The 17928-nt window shown below is 48.8% G+C and overlaps 1 protein-coding gene across 1 annotated transcript in view; it reads left to right on the plus strand.

Moving 5' to 3' along the window:
- Positions 1–17928, plus strand: part of bcor (BCL6 corepressor) — a 34391-nt gene that overhangs the window by 10255 nt on the left and 6208 nt on the right. The window contains 12 exon segments of the mRNA XM_034213519.1: positions 1911–1992; positions 2151–3243; positions 3246–5239; positions 6713–6769; positions 7271–7430; positions 8453–8797; positions 9760–9870; positions 9873–10043; positions 11444–11751; positions 12992–13102; positions 13104–13172; positions 13175–13279. Of these exon segments, the coding sequence (XP_034069410.1) occupies positions 1990–1992; positions 2151–3243; positions 3246–5239; positions 6713–6769; positions 7271–7430; positions 8453–8797; positions 9760–9870; positions 9873–10043; positions 11444–11751; positions 12992–13102; positions 13104–13172; positions 13175–13279 (4527 nt within the window). The 5' untranslated portion in view covers positions 1911–1989.

Raw genomic sequence — 17928 nt, forward strand, 5'->3', positions numbered from 1 at the left:
TAAAGGTGGGGACTGATATGTCCATTATATTTGCAGTGGAAGTTTCATCTAGGTTAAATGGAAATATCCATAAAGGCAGCGTGTCATTTGAGTAAGAGGCTTATTTCTTTCATTAGGCTATCATGTTGTTCTCGTGGAGCAGTGCAAGAGGAGCCGTGTGTGCGTGTGTGTGTGGACGTGTAAGGCAGGCCGAGAGGTGCATGTGTCGCTCCAGGAAATAAAGGAAACGGGACTGATGTGATTTCTCAACGGTGTCTGCAATTTGCAGAAACACAAAGTCTGCACGTGGCTGTAACACATTTGCAGCTCCACTGTAGCACATTTACCCACGCACGCACACCGTTTCAGTTCTGTCAGCTGCGGATGTTGTTGAAGCAGGACTGGCCTCGGGGAGCCGGGGTAAGGGGAGCTGTTGGGGGATGGTAGCGCTGGGGCAGGGAGGAGCCGTGCCGAGGGGCCCGCAACAGGCTGATTAATGGGCCCCAGGTCATGGCAATAAAAGTGGCGTGCCAGCGGCGCGGCAGCCAGGCTCAGAGGCGTTTCTGTGTGATCGAGCAGCCGAGTTTCTCTGCTGCTCTCTGCTCTGCCGAACACGGCGAGGCTTTACTTTTACTATTTAAGGCGCTTCTCTCCCACCTCATTACCTCACTGCCTTGCAAAAATATCTAACCTAACTAGTCAACTCTAATATTCAAACTTAAATATTTCCTTTATAAATAAAACTGCCAAGTTGGAATAATCTTTCTACCTTGTTGTAATTTTGACTTGTTTGAAGATTGGCAGACCAGGTTAGATATGAAATGTCGGATGACTCATAATGGTTTGGTTTTATCGCTCGTTTGTTAATTGTACAGCAATGTTTAAAAAATATCAAATGTGTGGAGTTTTTTGTTCTTTGAGGGGCCAACATTCTGAGTTGACTTTATTATTTACTTTAGTTGGCATATCTTTAATACATTTTTAAAATCCATTCCCAATCAGCAGATAAAAACACATATCTAATCTTAAAGACCAATTATTACATTTGCCATCTCTTAAAAGTTTTAAATGATTACAATTGTCTTGCGAGTTATTCAATATCTCCTTAACATAAAATAACATCTCAGTTATGCTCCAGTGCTTTCCACGGAATTTAGATGTAAACAAACATTTTCAGATTAAAGGACATTTCACACAAAAAGGATCTTAATATTTTTACTTAGTAATTTCTCTTGTGGAGAAAAAGAAACACCATTTTCACTTCAGTTGTCAGTATGCTCTTTTTCTTTGTACAGTATTTTATTCATTCTCACATCAAATATATGGTTTGTTGTATAATTTACATGATCGTCTATTTCTCTCCTGCATATTATACTTTTGCCTGAATTTGGTTGGTGCGAGTGTTTGTTGATCTGTGGCTCTGTGTTGGCGGGCGGTAAATGGTCTCCCACCGAAGTGGTCTCTGATGTATAATCTTCCCTCGCTCCGCTGGCTAAGGCAGCCGAGAGAGCAGGTCAAAGAGGGCACAGAAAAACCAGTGTGCGGGGAACGTGACTGAATAGATGCAGCCCCACAATGCTTGTCTAGCCTACAGGGTGGGCAGGATGGGGGTCACGGGAGGGGGAGAGGGGGTGGCTGAGGGGTGTTGACGGATGGGAGGGGAGGCGAGCCCACACAGTGCTTTCATCTCTACTGACTACCTTAGTGTATTTGTGTGCCTGAGAGTGAAAGGAAGGCTGACAATAGCTTCCAATCTTTCCTACCTTTATACATTGCCTTTGTTGACCCAGAAGTGTGCAAAGCTCGATTTCTTAATAACTTTTCTTATGATATTTTTTTTATGTAGCGGGGTTACAACAGAGCTTGTCTGTATCTATGTTTGTGTGGCAGAGCCAAGACACTGACTGCTTACTGTTTGTTCATCTCCACAGGGCAACATCTGTCCGTGATGTCATTGCTGAGACACAAACCAACCTGGAACTAAGACAAGAAAACCACATCACACAAAACATGGCAAGTCCCCGTGCTCGTCTTAGTACCGTTTACACTCATTTGTCACATTAGTCATCATTACCTGGAAATGTGGTGTGTTTCACTATGCATGCACACAACTGATCTGATTTCTCTAATGTTGGTTAAATTAATTTCTCTGGCGTCCCTTTTTGCTGCAGGTGGATGCAAGGTTAACGCCCCTGGCAGCAATGGGGCTGGACCGAGGCACTCTGATGCACGATGGTCTTCGTCTCCATGGAGGGGTTGTGTACCCAGGCATCAGAGCACTACCGGCGGAGAAGAGCCGAGAGGGGCCCTCACACCCCCTCACTTATAACAGAGATGGTCTCCAAGAGCTCATCTACAATTCTGATGGCCCTCTGGACAGTCGTAAGCCCAGTAATGGATACCTGGGTCTTTACAAAGGCACTCCTCCAGGACTCCACAAGCCTATGATGATTCCCGGAACTGAAGGTTTAGGCTTGGACCGCAGATTAGGGCATGGAGAAAAGGTCTCTGAGCTGGGCTTGGCAGGTGCTGGTGGTGGCTACCTCCGCCTGCCGTGGCTCAGCCCCTACCCTGAAGCGAGCATGTATCCCTTCATGGACACATCCAAGTACGCGGCTCTAAATATGTACAAAGCCTCCTTGATGAGCCAACCCAACCCCTATCTTCCCCAGCACCTGGCCTACGCGTCTGGTAATGTAAACCCCTCTGCCGCTGAGAGGCTCTACTATATGCCTCACTATCCTCAGTCCCCCATCTCTTCTCCCATGGTGGCGCCTCCTATGAGGATTCCTACGGTCACAGTGGCCCCCACTTCACTGGTACACTGCCAGGACAAGGGGCTCGGTGTTACGCCTCAGTTTGCACAGCAGCTTCACCAACCTTCCCCTCATTCTCAGCACCATCAGGCTGCTATGGACAGAGACCGCTCCCCAAGCAGGAGCAGCAGACCAAGTAGACCTCCCTCTAGGAAGACTACTAGCAACAACAATAATACCAGTAGCACTAGTGGCACCAATGGTGGGAATAATAATAGTCTGCCTACTGATTCTTCTCCTCATGCGTCTTCCCGCCAACCCCAACCCCCCCCTCCTCCCACACTCATTGACAATTCACTGGATTTACAAAGAGCAGTCGCTAGGATAGGACACCCAGCCACCTCATCAGCTGCATCAGTATCATCCTCATCCACACAGTCCATTCCTCACCCATTCTCTGTAAGCAGCATGGCAGCAGAGCAGCCTTCTCCTGCCCGACCTAGCCCCCACAATCTAGGCCAAGAGACGGGGAACAAAGAAGTGCAGGGGTTGAGAGGAGACATAGCAGGTCCCCTTCAAAAGCCAATTGTGAGAAGCCAGCTCACCAACACAAAGCAACCAAAGACTTGCCAGAGAAGCCCTTGGATTTGTCTGGAAGAATGCTTGAGTTTGGGTTGGCTCCCAATGGTTTCCCAGTTAAAATGGACGCTATACCATCAAGCGCACGATATGGACTGCCTCCTAATCGGGAGCTTCTAAAAGAAAACCTGTCTCTCTCTCCTTCCTCCCACCCCCACTCTGTGGTCAGCAGCACTTCTTCAAAGGTCCCTGAGAGGCCAGAAATGATCAGCACTTTACACTCCTCCTGGGTTGTACCTAGCCCTTCCCCTTCCCGTACGCAGCACACACCCGGCCTGCCCCCCTCTCCAAGGCCTAACGGAGACCTGGGCCTTTCACAAGCCAAAGGCTCCTCACCCTCTGTCATCAAACAAAAGGGTCTGGAGAGGGTACTCCCTCAGCAACGTAGCTCATCCTGTCCAAGGATAGGAGAGCCAAACCATAATGTTCCCTCCACTCAACACTCCTCTCATGTCAGCTCCAAGGCTCCATCTCCCAAACCCAATGGTGAGTGGGTCAATCACAGCCCTAGCCATTCAGAACATCCGGGCCTCCACAGAGAGGGGATTGAAAAGCCCTCACAGAAGAGAGAAGGAATGACTCCAGAGCTGTCTTCCTACAAGAGGCCCTGTTTAGAGAATGGTCACCCTCCTGGCCACCTTTACCTTCCTCAAAGTGACGCTTACCTGAACCACAGTTTGGCTTATGCCAACCGATACCTGCACTACCCCATCCCTGATGGCATGGCACTACACTCCCTGCCGATTGCAGGGAAAGGACCAGTCTACCCTCACCCAGTATTGCTGGGCAGCAACAGCCTTTACCCAACCCACTTAGCAAAACACCCTTTACCCTACCACAACCTTCCAGCTGGTCCAGGAGGGGAATACCTCACGTATAATACACAGGAGATGGCCCATCCCCTGATGCACACTCCCTCAGAAAAGCTGGCAGAAAGAGGAGAGGCAACTTTGAAGCACCGGGGACAGGAAAAATCCCGGGGAGCTGTCGAAGAAGGCAGGGTCCACAGAGATCACAACATTGGGAAAGAGATGAGTGAAGGAAGCCAAATAAAGTCTGATAAGGAAGGACAGAGCCGCAATTATAGCAAAACATCCTCTTCAACATTCAGAGAAAAGATTGTCTGCATCGACCTTGTACATTCAGACACAGATATTGAGTCTACCCCAACAGTCCACAAACAGCCCTCCACTGAGACCAGCAGCAAGGTTAACCAAAATGAATGTTGTCATAGTAACCAAAATCTGACAAAGACTGACTATGAGCTAAAACACCAACCCCACCTTTCCCATCCTTATCCAATCCACTCGGGACAAAGCCCAATCCTGAAGCCCAATCACTCTGATAGACACCCAGAAACGCCCTTTGGGAAACCAAACGTTTTCCAGGAGACGGGCTGTCCTGGGGGAATATCTAGCATGTTGCCAAATTCTCCAGGGCAGTTCACCCGAGGAGAGGAGAGCTCAGAGGAACGGAGCCCAAGCCCTGAAGTTGAAGACCAAGACCAGAGCACCTTGCGCTGTGCCCGCACATCTGGGGAGCGCAGCTCTGGTAAACACAAAGGGGACAGAGACATCCGGGCTCTTCACTCTTCTCAACACTTCATAGATGTGGTGAAGGAAGAGAGAGTGTATGAAGGGGAGACTGAAAAGGAAGACAGTATTGTTGACCTAGGGGAGTCTCATGGAGAAGGGGATGAGGACGATGAAGAGGATGGTCTGTCTTCACCTAGAGGCTCTCGTAGATCAAGTCTGGCCAAGAGGATCGCTAACTCCACAGGCTTCGTTGGCGACCGCATTAAATGTGTCACCACTGAGCTGTATGCTGACTCCAGCAAGCTGAGCCGTGAACAGAGAGCCCTGCAGGTAAGGCCGTTAACTTCTGTGTGTGTATGTGTGTCGTATATAAAGTACAGGATATATTTGGCTCAAGTTGTTGGTGGGCTGAAAAGAGGTCGTTATGACCAATTGTTTCTTATATGCAGACATTCAAACATACTTTTAATTCTAACATCCACCAAGGAATAAACCCAAAAGGGCCATTTTGAATTCCCTTACTGCAATATTTAGAACTGCCTGTAGAACAACCCCTGCATGCAATTGGCATACTCTGCATTTTCAACACAGGACAGAATAATATAAACGCTGTCATGCTACTGTCCTGGCCATAGGCTGGACTTTCCCCTTATAGTTTATCATTGTCTTAGTGAGCTGGTGCAAGGCCAGTGGAGGTCCTCTATCAAGGAGGGCAGTTCAAAGGTTAACCAGGGCTGCCTTCTCTGTATGTTGATTAGCGAGCATTCATTGTAAAGGTTATTTCTGTGCGTGCGTGTTTTGTGTGTCCGTATACGTGCTTGTCCTTGTGTGACTGCCTTGGGGCTAAAGCATGTGTTAGTGCTGACTGTGCTATAGAGCTATATACTGTAGTTTCAGAGCATGACTGTGGCAGCCTCACAGTTCACACCGCCTTTGGCTATGCTTAACCCTTAGGTTAGGGGCAGTGGAGGGCTTGCAGTAGGCTTCAAATCCAGCAGCTGCCCTGTCTGGGGTTCCTCTTAGGCTTCCTGCATGCCCCCACCCGCTAGTCGATCTCCCCCCTTAACCCTTCCCCTGATGGCCCATGTTGCCCTGCCTGGTTGCTGTCCAAGGTTATAATTCTCCTCACCCGATTGGCTAAAAGACCCCCTCTCCTAACACGCATCAAATTACATTTATAAACGCACAATTACAGCAAAGTCCCACGCCTTCATCCCCTGCTCTACAGACCCACACTATTTATTTTAGACGGTTATCTCTGGTTTCTTATGTGCTCAATGTTCAGCATAGAAACACAAACAAACCCTATGCTATATTATCCACTGGCCTCAGAGGCAGATATCTTAATAGGTTGCACATGTCTGTCTATGTTGTGAATGTGCCCTAGAAAATTGTGGTTTTGTCTGTGTCATGCTTGTCAATGCACAGCTGCAACACAAAAATATCAAACGCTCTATTTCTGGACATGTAAAAAAAAGAAATGAGATGTGGGAGTCTTGTTTGAAAAAAAATTCACTGAGACAGCTAAAACTGAATTACCAGTATCAATCATGCTTAAAAAAATGATCATATTGTTTTGATTTCTTTTTGCAAATGTGTCATTCATGCCGTTCAGAAATGATTTGATACTTTTGATGCAGTGTTAATTGACCTGTTGAGTCACTTTGATTTGATTGTGTTATTTTGTGGGATTGTGGCTGCCTATTGTGTGTAAAGAAACTTGTGGAGAAACATGACATAAATTCATAAAACAAGATGAAATGATGGACAGATATATTGAGCCCCCCCATTCTAATTGCTTAGATGGAAGTCTTATCACGAGAGGGGAGTAATATAAGTCAACCTGCAGCTAACTGGGAGGTCAGTTCTTTACATTTCTTATCACATCTGCCTCTGATGGGCTCTGTCTCCTTTTGTACTCTGTATCGCTGCACACCTCTTTTTTCCCCACTCTCTTCTTTCCTCTTTTTCATCTCCTCTCTCTGCCTCAAGGCTTAGATGTATATGTTTCCTAGCCATGTTTATGTTTCAGGAAGGGAGATGCCAGGATTTAATGCCCAGAGTGCATGGACTCACAGTGGCTGCAGTAGTCTAATCTGTGTCTTGATGCCATGCTTGTGATTTATCTGTCTACCTTTTTTTTGTGTCCTGTGTGCGTTCGTGTATATGTGTGTGTGTGTGTGTGGGTTTAATTTCTTTGGCATTTTCTTTGAATTTAAGACAATGTGATTTCTGACGCAATATTTGCTTCTGTAGCTGTTGAGGCCAGATTGAGGCTTAGAGAGGTCTGTGTGCGGCGTGGGCAGAAGATGAGTGGTTTTCATGGGTTTTCTCTGCATTTGTGTGTGTGTGTGCGCACAGCGGGCAATGATGCGGTTCTCGGAGCTGGAGCTGAAGGAGAAGGAGGGCGGCGGTGTGTGTGTGTCTGCCTCGGCAGCAGGACGGGAGCTGGCAGACGGCCAGCGCAGAGAGCGAGTGCTGGAACACTGCCAACACACCACCAGGAGGGAAGAGAGGGAGGGTGGAGTAACCCAGCACCACACACAAACACACTCGTAATGCACGCACACACACACACATGCATCCACTCTGCAAATGAACACTCGGAGAGGAACACACAAACAATAGGTGCGCGTACACACTCACGTGCACTTGCAGCAAATGCTGAGGCAAGACCGGGTCACTCTAAAAAAAAGACATGCTCTTCCACACACACAGACTCAAATCACTTACACACACACATTCGTGCACTCAAGCTAGCAGCAGCGCAAGCGAAGGAGCCAGCGAGAGAGACACTGAGGGGGGAGTTTTATTTTCAAGAAGTCTTTTGTGCTTATCTGCGCGGAGAGACGATCGAGAGGGAGGGTAAGGGGAGAAGGGGGGGCAGAGATTGCGTGAGTGAGAGAGAGAGTGAAAGCAGGGGGGGGGGAAGAGAGCTAGCGGGTGAAAGCGGATGGGAGAGCGCAACGGAAAGAGAGAGAGGGGGGGGGGGTTAGTTAGGTTGGCCGGGAGCCCAGCTGTGTGTTGGAGCGAGGCCGCGGCTGACGTGCGAGCCTAATTATGGCATGGAGAGAGACAGAGAGAGAGGGAGTCGAGGAGACGGGGGTGGGGGGGGGGGGAAGAGTCACGCTCAGTGTGAGAAGGGTGTGGTGCGGTCATGCCGTGAGGGAGGACAGAGAAAGAGGGGGGGGGGATAGGAGTCGACGTGTGCAGCGAGTGCACAGGATGTTTTCCTGCCGCTCCAGTCAGCCCATTGGCTCGGCTCACATCAGATTAAAAAGTCTTTACCCCATCAAAGTTTTACTGCCTGTCTTTAAAGTGGAATAAAAGCTGGATGGTGTTTAACTGGCACTCTCCCTCTGTCAACCCCCCCTCACCCTGTCTCCCCCCTGCTCTCTTTCTGTCTGTCTGCTTTGTGGTCTGTCTGTCTGCATTCCCTTCCCTTTCATCTTCTCTTGCTTATTTCTGCCTCTGCCCACACCCCCTCCCCCTTCTTCCTCCCTGCCCATATTTCCATCCGTCTGTCCCTTTCGCTCTGCTCAGGTGTCCTGTCGCCGGCGTACGCAAACAACAGAGTTCCAGTCCTCCAGAGGTGTGGGGGCCAGATCGAGCCTTTGTCCCCAGGGCATAGGGCCCGAGAGGGGGCCAGAGTTGCCGGGCAAGAAGGGCTAAACGATGGAGTCAGGAAGGTGAAGAGGGAGCTAGAAGGAGGTCACTGTTTGCCCCCCATTCTGACACCGGCAAAAGGGTTCCCTGAGGAGAAGCATAGCCCCGGCTTCGGAGCCAGCAGGAAACGCCAGCTCTGCCTCAAGGCCGAACGGGAGGACTCGGAGTGGGAGGAAGCAGAAAGGGTCTTCCACCCCGAGAAAAGAGCCAGGATTTCTACAGGTGAGACTTTCTTCAACATGCAACGTCAAACACACTTTCAGCTCCCTCCTTTCTTTTCATCTGCTTTCCGTGCGTCTTTCTAATTCCGCTCGTTCTTTCCCCTTCATCCCGTGTTCTGCTGAGCTGGGTCTCATCCCTTGTTCTTTTTAAGGAAATCTTTCTTTCTTTTGCTTCTTCCCAATCAATTCCACCTTAAACCCGCTCTCTCATAACCCCCGCTCTCTTCCCCCTTACCACTCTCTGTCCCATCTTTCGCTCTGTGTGGCAGCCAGCTCAGAAAAGTGTTTAATCCTGCCTTTGAGCGGAGTGCGAGGGAGAAGCGAGGAAGAGGGACAGCCATTCTCTCTCTTCTTTCAGCTCTCCCGTTCCTCCGCTGCGCTTACCCACCCTCTTCAAAGCTGCTCTTTTCTTCTCATCTCCTTTTTCTTTTTTCTCCTCATCTGTTTGGGTTTCCTTTTCCTTTTTTTTCTTCTTCTGGCATGCCGTATTGCGCTTGCTCTCCCCGGCACTGGCAGACAAGTCAAATACCCTTCCCCTGTGAATTTCAAGGGGGAGAACCCTCCCTCTGCTTCTTCAGTCTTTATTGCTTTGTTTCTCCGCCCGATTCTTGCCTTCTCTTCCTCCATTTTTCTCCGCAATCTGTCTGTTCTCCATGCCTTCCTGCATTTGTGTTTAATGTAAGGCTAATGTGGGTTTTTACAAGCCATAAGAAACTAGTGATTAATGGTCTCTGTTCTGTGTGCACGGTTGTCTGCAGGTCAGTAGGTGTGTACATTGAATAGTGTTGTGTGCACAAGGTGAGAAAACCTTTGTGAGGGATGAGAATTGTCTTCTATCTAATCTTTAACTAGATAATAAGACTTGAAAAATACCAACATTGCAAGGTTTTTACAGTGACACCTTTAGGCAATATAGTTCCATATGAGAGAAAAAAGCTAATTCTGTGTTTTGTTTATCTTCAGATGAGCGTGAGCAGGCCAGTCCTGATGAAGATGATGACGACGAGGTCCGGAAGCTCAAGGTCTGCATCGAGCTGAAGGGGCTGCGACTCAGCAAGCCAGCCGCCGGCGCAGCTTCCCCGACGGCTGCCTGATCAAACAGGAGCGGCTGTGGCCCCAGCAACGATTGATCACCCCGGTCCAGAGCATACGGGAACGCAAAGCTAGGCCTGGGGAGCCGGAGGACCGAGCCGCAGCGCACAGAGCCGAGATCAACAGGAAGTGGGGCTGCGAGAAGCTACTTAATGGTAAGAATGAACCGCCAGCCGTGCAAACCGCTGCTGTATCTCCGAGTTCAGCTAGGGTAACGGAAATCTATCTTTGGCTCACGTTTCACTTTCTTGTTGAGCGGGCTGACTTTGGGGGGGATTTCCCGTGAGCCTTCTGGGAGGGGGAAAAGGAAATGAGGTAGAGAATACTTCCTCCTGCCAGAAAAAAAGCTGAGGAATCAGAAACGGGTCCTGGGGACTAAAATAGCGAAAATACCCAACCCCCTGTGGTTTGGGGCTTTTTATTCAGCTGGTCGTCAGCAGGCTCTAAGAGAACCATGAAAGTGAGAATGAGGGAAGTGGCTGGTGGAGATATGCGTGGGCAGGTGTAGTGTGACTAATGTGTGATCAATGGTTTTTCTCTTTCTATTCCCCCCTCATAACAAGTCACAGAGTAAAGGAGGGTGTGTGTGTGTGGTGTGTGGGTGTGGGTAGGGGAGGGGGGGGGGATAACTTATTAAAACCAGGGCTTTCCCTTTTTCGAGCGCCCAAACTGACAGGGAGGCACGACGAAGAGAGAATAAAAGAGCAGGAGAGAGATTAAAGGAAGTGAATAAAGCAGGGGATATTTTGGTTTTATGTTTCCTGCCAAAACCACACAGTGAAATTAGCTTTCACCTTTTTCTAGATAATATCACCCTGGCAACAGCCATGTTTTACAATGAATGCGGTTAGTCGACTTTGTGTCCGCCAGGGCTGTGGTCTGTTTTTCTTACATTTTTTTTTTCAGGAACTCGCTAATCGGATAAGACACATTAATCGCTGTTGAGGATCTCGTATTTGAATATATGGCCACTTTTGCAACAGTGGTTACATCGACACTGGCTGTGTATTTAGGCAATAGCCAAATATATAATTTAACTTAATTGTTTCTCAATTGCTGATATAATGGACTGTTTAATCTCAAGGTTTGGTTATAACACAAATCAGACCTAGCCCACATTCCTGAGTAGTTTGAAATGCTTTGGAATAATCTTTAGGAGGAAATGTATTTCCATTTGGCTATTTAGCAGCATTTTGACATTGTGGTTTCAAGGGCAGGTTTTTCTCCCCATGTAAACATGTAATATAAGAGGCTGAAACCAGACAGTGCCACATTTGTTTAAGGAGATTACTCATAGCAGTGTCCTTGCTGCAGTGAATGAGTGTGCACAAGTTACTATGAGGGTGTTTGAGTGTGTGTTATTTTTTAAATTATTTTCCTTCCTGAGCGAGCAGGCATGCTGCGCTCCCAGACAGCTCTGTGCGCTCATTAATAAACCAACAGAGGGTGAGAGATGGCCTTGCAATACCTTCCCATCCTCCCCCTTTCACTGAGATCTCGCACTATCAGCCGCTCCCTCTCCCTCTCTCTCTCTCCCCCCCCCCCTCTCCTCCAGGAGTAGCTGCTTCTCCCCTTCCCCCCGGCCAACTGAAGGACAGAGCTCACCCGCAGGGCCCCTTCTCAGGTGACCGTGGCCTCAAGGAGGCGAGGAGGGGCCCCCCCTCTCCGGCCCCAGATCCGTCCGTGGGAGGCCCCCCTCCCATCAAGCCCCGTCGCCATAGTGACACGGACAAACCCAAGGGCAAGCGGCCGTGCAAAACCAAACACACCAGTCAGCGGGAGCGGGAGAAACGGAAAGAGGCCACACCTAACAGCCCAGGCCAGCGCTGCGCGGCTGATCTGGGAGCAGCTGAGGATGACAAGGTGAGCGCTGATAGGGTGTCTGGCCACGATACGGCCGTCTGGATGTTAGCAGCAGCGGAGTCTGTTTCAGTATGCCTGTCGGCGCCTCTGATTATGCAGCTGGGAGAGAGGCAGGGAGGGAGAGAGGAAGGAAGTATGTTTACAATGTTTAGAGGCTGCTGGAGCTTTGACCTCCTTGTGCCCTTATCGACTCCCTGCGGAGCGCCTGCATGAATGCATGTTTGTCTCTGGCCTTAATTGTGGAACGTGTGTCATCGACGCTGTTCTGTGTGCGAGTGCGTGCCAATGCTGTGAGTGTCTGTGTGTTGGAGAGATTCCTGACATAACAACAAAACCCCTGAGCAATTAGACATCGCACTCAGCGTCGAGCACAAGGGCTGCCCTATACACACACACTCCCTCATACATACACCACACACACACACTGAGGATGTGGCAGCCATGGTCGAGCGTATGAAGTGCCGGAGTTCAGAAGAGGGGAAAAAAAAGAAGGCTAGTTGTTTTCCGCCCGCGCTGCTCTCCGCCCCTGCTCCTCCTCAGCCTGACAGCTGCTTCGACATGGAATTCCACTGAGAGGGCACGCCACTTCACTCACACACACACACACACACTCGCATTACACACAGGCAGGCAGCTCCTTCTCTCCTGTGTTGCGCTGCAAGGGCTCTGTTGGTTTAGCGGTTAAAGAAAAGTGCTGCGTTTGGGGTGTGAACAGTTGGTGTGAAGCAGTATGCGTGTGGGTTATTCAATGATGCGTACTGTCTTCAATACAGTAATCATCCAAATAGAAAAATGTGTCTTTATTTTAAGCTATATGTTAGTAGTATTTATAATTAAGAAAGCATGTTAAGACTAGAGAGGAATTGTTTTTTTGCTGAGAATATAAATTGAGCTTAATTTAACAAAATGTTACTTCCCATTGTAAAGCGTCCTTGGGTTTCGTGAAAGGCGCTATATAAATTGATAATTATATTATTATTAAAATATAATTATTTTCTGGATGTATTTTTGGCCCTAATATTGACAAGTAAAACCCAAGTCATACTTTAATAAAAAAACGTTTTATTTGCTTCATTATAAAAATCAACACACTTATGTGAGTTTGAATTAATATACACGCGTCTCGACTGTGAATGTGTGTTGTAATTTCAAACATGTGCTCTTGAGCGTCCATGTGTGAGTGTGTCCAGTCTGCTATGTGGCTCTAACTCTCTCTGCCCCTCTCTCTCTCTCTCCCCAGCTGAGTGATCAGCGCGGCGCTCCGAGGAAGGGAGCTGCCTCTCCTAATCATTATCCCTGCTCTCCAGTCAAGCCCTGCTCCCCCGCCATGCTCTGTCCGCCCTGCCTGCAGCTCCCAGGTGAACGGCAGAGCCTGTGGCGCTGCCCCCGAGCTGGTGGGAGTACACCGGGACCCCCCCTGCTGAGCCCCCCCGCGGTGCGCCCCATCCCGCCAGAGGCTCGTCGGCTAATCGTGAACAAGAACGCCGGAGAGACTCTGCTCAAGAGAGCTGCGCGGCTCGGCTACGAGGTAATAGGCTTTCCTCATAGTCGTCCTCCCTCCTCATCTCTTTCGCTCTTCACATTTTACACTCTTACACTTCATCGTCACTTGCAAATCTTCCCCCTCTCTCTCTTCTTAAATTGAGCTCATTTTCTCCCTCTACTTTGTTCCTGTCTGTGACTCTGGCAGACATAACTCGGCTCTTCTTTTCAAAATAGTTTTTTCTTCTCTTGCATCTGTCCTATTCTTCCTCTCTAGCTAACTCTTGCTTTTTGCATCATTTCCTTCTATGTCACCCTTACTCACGCTTTGTTCTCTGCATACTCCATCTTTTTTTTTTTGTTGCTCCTCTTGCCCGCTACGCTCTCTTTCTCTCTCAGGTTTTCTGTTCTCCCCCGCCCCCCCCCCCCCCCCCCCCCCCCCCCCCCCCTTTTTCCTCTCGGCACTCTTCTCTTCCTCTCTTTGTGACTCAGATTGTCGTTGGCCACCCCTCTTCCTCCTCCTCCCCGCGAGCACACACACACACACACTCCCCTCCTCTTGCCTCGCTCCGCTCTCACATCTCATTAATTTTCCGTGAGGCGAAGTGTGACACACGCAGGCACACACACACAAGCATGTGCGTGCGCAGACAGCATGAGGGATCGGTGGGATCATTATACGGAGACTGATGCTCGCTGCCTTCTCCTCCAGCATCGGGAGTTTTTTTTCTTTCTTTGTGTAGCTTCCGATCGTTCGCTCCGAAACCAGATCCGCTCGTTCTCCACACATGCAAGAATGAATGAGACCGGTGTATATTCTCCTGATCTCACAACTCCAATTGCTCGGGAAAGCTTTTAATTAAAGTGGATGACCCCGCTGTCTCGCTCGCATCATCCCCTTGTGTTCCTGTTTATTAGCCTGAGAGTGTCTCCTCGTTGTTTGACAGATTTGACAAATTGATTTATTTGATCCAAATGTTTTTATGCCACTTGAGCTGCAGATTGTGATGTGTCCACCCGACAGTACACTAAAATCTGATGGTTGGTGTGTGTGTGTGTGTGTGTGTGTGTGTGTGTGGGTGTGTGTGTGTGTGTGTTGTGTGTGTGTGTGTGTGTGTGTGTGTTGTGTGTGTTGTGTGGGGTGTGTGTGTGTGTGTGTGTGTGTGTGTGTTTGTGTGGTGTGTGTGGTTGTGGTGTGTGAGGTGTGGTGTGTGTGTGTGTGTGTGTGTGTGGTGTGCTGTTGGTGTGTGTGTGTGTGTGTGTGTGTGTGTGTGTGTGTATCAGTTTTATCACCAGCAGAGGTATCTTCACAGAACTGTAAATAGGTGTGGGTATCTTTTGTTGCTCATTAACCGGTTGCTTTATGGTTTTGTGTGTTTGTTGTACACATTTATGATGATGAGGTGTGTCTGTGTGTGTGTCTGTGATTATGTGTGAGTCAGAGTGAGAGAGCAAGAGTGTGAATGAGAGGGTAAGCACTGGGAGTATAATCGCGTTCTAATGGCCCTCTAATGTGCCGTGGTGACTTGTGGTTAGCAGTGGCGGCGGCTGTTTTTCTCCCTTGCTTACGCACGCACGCGCGCACACGCACAGGGTGCAGCGCAGCAGCAGGGTTCAGTCAGCCGTGCTGGAGAGAAGCTGGCTCGTCTCTCTGATTTATGCGTCTCTCGAACGTTTTTTTCCCCTCCCTCTCCTCTTTTTTTTCCGAACCCCTTCGCATTTTTTCCTTCCTGCGCTCCGCGTGTGGAGAGGGAGAGAGGGAGGAGGGAGGGAGGAGAAAACCTGAGACTACACAAACAAGGCGCTGACCGCTGCGCAAACAACACCCCCGCCTCCTCGCTCCCTCCCTCCCTTCCTTTCTTTCCCTCTCTCTTTCTCTCTCTCTCAGGAAGCTCGTCTCTCACTGCCTGTGTGTGATAAGCCTGGGCAGCAGACCCCTGGGGCTCACTCACACACACACATACACACTCGCACACTCAGACGTGCGCAGAGACACCAATTTATGCATACCGCCCGACACACACACACTTGCATACAAGCCTGTAGACGCACAGAGCGCTTGTCTCGCGCTGGTGTTTTAGCGCCGCAAGCTCTGGGCTTATCACACACAGGCAGAGAGATATGAGGGCCTGAGAGACAGAGGCACACACACACACACACACACACACACACACAGCTCTCATGCTGATTACGAGCACACACACAAATACACACGGAGAAATGCGTTATGTCCCAATAAGCACATGCACAGGCATCCTGACGTGTTCCTCTCCATATGCTGCACACAGTGACGACTCTCCACACTCGCTGCTTACGCCCACACACACAGACCTGCACATGCAAATTCAGAATTGCGCACACACACAGCCTACATGCTCACACACACACACTCAAACACACTCATACAGAGAAACAGCGGTTGTAAGCAAATGAACTGGCGTCCTTTTTCTTGTACAGACCTGCACATGCGGAATCACCTCATGCACACATGCATGTCATTTAACACACACACACACACGCACTACTCTGTGCTGTTCTCGATGCCCGGCCGACACGTGCATATTTCATGTTCGTTTAGTTTTGTGATCCGTGCCTCTGCACATGAAAGCCCACTCTCTCTTTCTTCCTCCCCTCGCTCACTCCCCTTTTATTCTCCCTCGTCTGCCTCGCTCTCTGAGCATTTGAAATGGTAATGAGGAGAGATTCTGCGGATGTCTTCATCCCTCTCCCCCTCGTGCCGGGGCCCCTCAGCTCTGCCAATTGAAAGCTCAGATAAAGGTGCAATCTGTCATTTATTCTCCTCACATGAATCACTTCTGATTTTCCCTCTTAAATCCATGTATGATCCAGGCAAAGAGGAAAACTAGATTGCATTTTAAGAGCCTTAGTCAGACCAACATCTATGATGGCAACCCCTAGGACCAGACTCATGGCACTTAGTGGATTTGCTTCTGAAATAAATCCACACTGACTTTTCAAATGTAACTGTAGTGAACTTTGACTCGCACATTTGCGACAACAGTCTTGAGAATATTGACCTTTCATGAAACAGAAAACTATCCTTCGCTGTGTCAACCCATCGAAATATCATACATGTAACTCTACAATTTTAATCCGGAGGGGTCTGGTCGAGACACAGTGGGCAAATACATCATCTTCAATTCCCCATTTAAACATATTATGTGGTTAGTAACCAAGCTAGTTAGCTTTTAACTGTTTTTAGCTAACAATTAGCTTGTTTTTTAGAAAGCGATTAGCCAGCTAGCTATTTTGCTGACTGGTATTATTTAATTTTTAACATTGTGCTAGCTGCAGTAGTGTATAGCATGTTAGCAGTTGTTTCGCTATCCACAGTAGTTTGGCAATTAGCCCTAAGTCTCTACATCACCAAGCTTTCAAAGACTCATAGGCAAGGATATTTACAATTAATTTAGAAACGCTTTATGGTATAACCAGAACAGTTAAATATAGCTAGTTTTTGTTTGAGACTGGATTAATTGATTTTGACTGAATATTACAAGTGAAAACCGGTCTTTTTTCTTCTTTTTTGTTGTCAGTGTGAGATGAATTAACCGTATATGCGATGGTTACATTATGGGGCTTCCACTGTCCCCCCAGCAGTCATTCAACAGCAGGCTGGCTCTTACACAAACACATTCACAAACACACGAACATCAACCCGCTGCACTTGTCAAGGCAGGCATCAAACTCACTGCTTAGACGTTCTTTATCACACATGGAGAGCCATTCATGCATTACCTGCACATGTCATGCACATTTAAATACTCACACACACACATCTGTTGTATTATAGGCACATACAAGGCAGCGCTATAAGGGGTTAAATGTCTGAGTGATGCATTGATTGCAGGCGAGCGCAGGGAAGCATTCTAGAGGGAGATTAGAGGACGGAGGGAAAGAGGAGGGGGGAGTGGTGTCTCATTTTACTGCGGAGGAGTGGTGTGTTTCTGTGTGTGTGTGGCGGGAAGCCGGGGCTCTCGTGTTAAGCTCCTCGCTCTCTCCCAGCGATATTAAACACGGCTTCGGAGGTTTAGCGCTACGCCTCCACAGCCACACACACACACACACACATACTCGTCAGCGGCACAGAAATACACGTACGGACACACATACCACACTTAGGCAAGCTGCATATCGACACTCTCTACCCGTCAGTTTCTCCAACACTTGCTCTCATTCCCTCGTACAGATCCACACACACACACACACACACACACACACACACACACACACACACACATTGAGAGCGAGTGGAATCCCCCAGAGGGGAGCTTCAGCACAGCGCTCCTGAATCTCTCTCCAGCAGGCAAACCGAGTGTTGGCAGCGACTGAAAACCAGTTGGAGCGATGCCCCCCCCCCCCATTTATCTTTTTCTCTCGCACTTTTTCTTGCTCACACTTGCTCACTTCTTTTCTCTCGGCCCCACTTTCCACTTCTCATTGACTCCTCCGTTCGCTCCTATCACTACCCCCCCCAGCCCACTTCGCACTACCACCCTTTCATCTCTTGTTATTATCAGCTGCAGCCCAGAGGACAGCCCCGGCAGATTTCATCCACAGATTCATTAATCTGTCATCTGTTGGGGTGTTGCTTCTCTTTTTCTCCCGTTCTTCTGTCCTCTCTCCAGCCCTCGTCTTATCCCTCTGTCAGCCTGTTTTCTCTTCGCGACTGTC

This window comes from Gymnodraco acuticeps, unplaced genomic scaffold (genome assembly GCF_902827175.1).
Source record: "Gymnodraco acuticeps unplaced genomic scaffold, fGymAcu1.1, whole genome shotgun sequence".
Taxonomy (NCBI): Eukaryota; Metazoa; Chordata; class Actinopteri; order Perciformes; family Bathydraconidae; genus Gymnodraco; species Gymnodraco acuticeps.